Source organism: Pezoporus wallicus, unplaced genomic scaffold, assembly GCF_028554395.1.
Source record: "Pezoporus wallicus isolate ANWC-B61680 ecotype Strahan unplaced genomic scaffold, APGP_CSIRO_Pwel_v1 contig_14572, whole genome shotgun sequence".
NCBI classification, from domain to species: Eukaryota; Metazoa; Chordata; class Aves; order Psittaciformes; family Psittacidae; genus Pezoporus; species Pezoporus wallicus.
The window spans coordinates 2,940-7,696 of record NW_026641654.1 but is presented as its reverse complement, the minus strand read 5'-3'; the positions used below and the strand labels follow the sequence as shown (position 1 = coordinate 7,696).

General features: G+C 59.5%; 1 protein-coding gene across 1 annotated transcript; it reads right to left on the bottom strand.

The window, feature by feature from the left end:
• Nucleotides 1-561: 561 nt before the first annotated feature.
• On the bottom strand, nucleotides 562-4,425 carry CD2BP2 (CD2 cytoplasmic tail binding protein 2; the record flags this gene model as incomplete). The annotated part of the gene is made up of 6 exons (XM_057424789.1): nucleotides 4,343-4,425; nucleotides 3,590-3,695; nucleotides 2,339-2,502; nucleotides 1,630-1,806; nucleotides 1,226-1,508; nucleotides 562-635 (listed from the first exon to the last, which is right to left on the bottom strand). Coding segments are annotated over exons 1-6 (885 nt in total), but the record flags the coding sequence as incomplete, so codon positions are not given.
• Between the last annotated feature and the right edge of the window lie 332 nt (nucleotides 4,426-4,757).

Below are 4,757 nucleotides of genomic sequence, written 5' to 3'. Positions count from 1 at the left end.
CTCTTTAAGCCCCTCCCTCTTTAAGCCCCTCCCACACTTCAGGCCCCTCCCCTTTAAGCCCCATTTAACCCCCCCCTTTTTAAGCCCCTCCCCCTTTAAGCCCATCCCATCCCTTTAACCCCTCCTTCTAAGCCCCTCCCCGCTTTAAGCCCCTCCCCTTTAACCCCATCCCCTTTAACCCCATTAACCCCTCCCCCTTTTTAAGCCCCTCCCCCTTTAAGCCCCTCCCACCCATTAACCCCCTCTCCTTTAAGCCCCTCCCCTTTAAGCCCCTCCCCTTTAACCACATCCCCCTTTACTCCTCCCCCTTTTAAGCTCCTCCCCCTTTAAGCCCCTCCCACCCCTTCAACCCCCTCCTTTAAGCCCCTCCCCCTTTACCCCCCTTTTAAAGCCCCTCCCACCCCTTCAAACCCCTCCCCTTTAAACCCCTCCCTTTTAAGCCCCTTCCCTTTAAGCCCTTCCCACCCTTTAAGCTCCTCCCAATCCCTCCCCTTTAAGCCCCTCCCCTTTTAAGCCCCTCCCCTTTAAGCTCCTCCCCCTTTAAGCCCCGCCCCCCTTCACCTGCATTTGGGCGCTGCTGAAGGGCCCATAGACGTCCCCCCCCTCTTCCCACGTGTATTCCCACAGCACTTCCCCTGGGGGGGAGGGGAGGGGCTTAGGGGGTGGGGGAGGGGCCGATCCCAAAGCCCCTCCCCCACCCCCCCATAAAAAAAAACTCATTCATTTTTACCCCTCCCCCCCCATTAAAAACCCACATCCCCCTCCCCCACCCCACCCCATAGGGCCCCCGCCTTTGACCCCTCCCCCACCCCATTTCTGCCCCCATAGACCCCTCCCCCACCCCATTCCCCCCCTTTATCCCCATTTCCCACCCCATAGACCCCTCCCCCACCCCATTTCCCCCCCCTTACCCCCATTTCCCACCCCATAGACCCCTCCCCCACCCCATTTCCCCCCCTTTACCCCCATTTCCCACCCCATAGACCCCTCCCCCACCCCATTTCCCCCCCTTTATCCACATATCCCCCCCTTTACCCCCATTTCCCACCCCATAGACCCCTCCCCCACCCCATTTCCCCCCCTTTATCCCCATTTCCCACCCCATAGCCCCCCACCATTTCCCCCCTTCCCCCCAACCCCCTCCCCCCCATAAACCCCTCCCCCACTACCTTACCCTATATCCCCCCCATTTCCCCCCTCCCCCACCCCATCCCCCCCCCCTCACCTTCCTCCTTCCCCTCCCCCTTCTCCTCCTCCTCTTCCTCCTCCTCCTCCCCCACCGCGAACACATCCACGGCTCCACTTCCGCCCTGCAATGGGGGGGATCCCCCCTTCCCCTCCCCCCCCGCCCCACATCCCCCCTCCCCCCGCCCCATTTCCTCCCTCATCCTCCCCTCCAACCCCTCCCTGGCCTCCTCCAAGGCCCCCAACACCCCCCTGGCCACCAGCCCGTCGGCCACGGCGACCAATCGGAGCAGCTCTGGAGGGGCGGGGGGCGGGGCTTCCCTCTTGACCCGCCCCCTCCCCCCTCTCCCCCTCCCTTCCCCCTCCTTCTTTTTCCCCTCCTCCCCTTGGCCCCCCCCCCTTCCCCTCCTCCTCCTTTTCCTTTTGGCCACGCCCCCTCCCCGCTTGGCCCCGCCCCCTGCCCCCTTGGCCCCGCCCCCCCAGCCGCCGTAGGGCGCCCCCCACCGTCTCCCCCGGCCGCAGCAGCTCCAGCGCCTCCGCCAGCAGCTCCCGGAGGGGGGGAGGGGAAGGCGGGGGGGACGCGATGACGTCACGGCGCGGGGGGCGGGGCTTGATGGGGAGCTATGGGGGGAGGGGAAGGAAAAGAGGGAGGGGGGAGGGGTTCTATGGGGTTTCCAGCCCCATTTTCCCCCCTTTTTGCCCCATTTCCTCCACAATTCCCCTCCCCCACCCCCACTTCCTGCCCCATTCCCCTCCCCCCACATCCCAGCCCCATTCCCACCCCATCCCCTCCCCCACCCCATTCCCCTCCCCCTCCAATCCCCCCACCCCCCCCATTGCCCCCCCATTCCCCTTCCCCCCTCCCCCCCATTCCCCTCCCCCTCCAATCCCCCTTCATCCCCCCCATCCCCCACCCCATCCCCCCATTTCCCTTCCATCCCCCCCCATTTTCCCCCCTATTCCCCTCCCCCTCCATCCCCCCTCATCCCCCACCCCACTTCCCCCCTCCCCCACCCCAACCCCCCCCATTCCCCCCCATTTTCCCCCCATTCCCCTCCCCCTCCAACCCCCCTTCATCCCCCCCACCCCCCCCCCCCCATTTTCCCCCCCATTCCCCTCCCCCCACCCCCCCCTCCCCCCTCCCCCTCCTCACCCCCTCGATGGCCTCGAGCCAGGGGTCAGGGGGCGGGGCCGGGTGCCACAGGAAGTGACCCTGGGGGTCAAAGTGCCCCTCGGCCAGCTCGGGACCGAGGTCAAACGGGGTCACGGGCCCCTCCCCCTCCTCTGGCCCCGCCCCTTCCGGGGAGCCCCCGGAGCCTGCGGGAGGGGGGAGGGGTTAGAGACACAGAGGGACCCATAGAGACCCCATAGAGACCCATAGAGACCCATAGAGACTCCATAGGGACCCATAGAGACCCATAGAGACTCCATAGGGACCCATAGGGACCCATAGAGACCCCATAGAAACCCATAGAGACTCCATAGAGACCCATGGAGACCCCATAGAGACCCCATATGGACTCACAGAAACCCCATAGAGACCCATAGAGACCCATATCGACCCATAGAGACCCCATAGAGACCCATAGAGACCCATAGAGACCCCATAGAGACCCCACAGGGACCCACAGAGACCCACAGAGACCCATAGAGACCCATAGGGACCCATAGAAACCCATAAGGACCCATAGAGACCCCATAGAAACCCATAGAGACTCCATAGGGACCCATAGGGACCCATGGAGACCCCACAGAGACCCCATATGGACTCATAGAAACCCCATAGAGACCCATAGGGACCCATAGGGACCCATAGAGACCCATAGGGACCCATAGAGACCCATAGAGACCCCATAGAGACCCATAGGGACCCATAGAGACCCCATAGAGAACCACAGAGACCCCATAGGGACCCCATAAAGACCCCATAGAGACTCATAGAGACCCCACAGAGACCCATAGGGACCCATAGAGACCCCATCAAGACCCACAGGGACCCATAGAAACCCACAGAAACCCACAACTGACCCATAAGTGACACACAGAGTCCTATAGAGACCCTCAGAGCCCCATAGACACCCCCCCATAGCCCCACAAGTGCCCCACAGCTGCCCTATAAGTGCTGCAATGGCAAACAGCACCTCAACGGAGCCCCCGCAGACCCCCATAGACACCCCATAGACCCCCATAGACACCCCATAGAGACCCATAGACCCCCATAGACACCCCATAGACCCCCATAGACACCCCATAGACCCCCATAGACACCCCATAGAGACCCATAGACCCCCATAGGCACCCCATAGACCCCCATAGACCCCCATAGACACCCCATAGACCCCCATAGACCCCCATAGACACCCCATAGACCCCCATAGGCACCCCACAGCTGCCCCATACGTGCCGTGGGGCAGGAAGAGGTTGAAGTCGCTGCTGCCTTCGGCCTCGTCCTCGTCCTCCTCCTCCTCATCGCTGTCCAATGAGGGCTGCCCTGGGAAGCGGCTCATGGCCTGCCCCATAGAGACCCACAGAGACCCATTGAGACCCATTGAGACACATAGAGACCCATAGACACCCATAGAGACCCCATAGAGACCCATAGAGACCCCATAGAGACCCATAGACACCCCTTAGAGAGCCACAGAGACCCCATAGAGACCCATTGAGACCCATTGAGACCCATTGAGACCCATAGAAACCCCATAGATACCCCATAGACAACCCACAGAGACCCACAGAGACCCCATAGAGACCCATAGAGACCCATAGAGACCCCATAGAGACCCATAGAGACCCCATAGAGACCCATAGAGACCCCATAGAGACCCATAGAGACCCCATAGAGACCCATAGCGACCCATAGAGACCCATAGAGACCCATAGAGACCCCATAGAGACCCATAGAGACCCCATAGAAACCCATAGAGACCCCATAGAGACCCATAGAGACCCATAGAGACCCATAGAGACCCATAGAGACCCCATAGAGACCCATAGAGACCCCATAGAGACCCATAGAGACCCATAGAGACCCCATAGAGACCCATAGAGACCCACAGAGACCCCACAGAGACCCATAGAGACCCCACAGAGACCCATAGAGACCCCATAGAGACCCCATAGAGACCCCATAGAGACCCCATAGGTCCCCACTGACCCTCTTGCGGGGGGGGAGGGGCGGCTCCTCCTCTAGCCCCTCCCCCTCGAGGTCAGCAAAGGTCACGGAGCGCTTGGCCATTGGGCAGCTTCATTGGCGGCAATTAATGAGCAATTAATAACAATTAATGAGGGATTAATAACCACTAATGAGCAATTAATAACCATTAATGAGTAATTAATAACCATTAATGATCAGTTAATGATACATTAATAACGATTAATGGTTACTTAATAAACACTAATGAGCAATTAATGATCTATTGATAACCATTAATGGCTGATTGATAAAGATTAATGATCAATTAATAGCAATTAGTGACCATTAACAGCCATTAATGAAGGATTAATAATTACCAATTAATGTGTAATTAATGGTTGATGATCTCTTCATAACGATTAACGAGCAATTAACG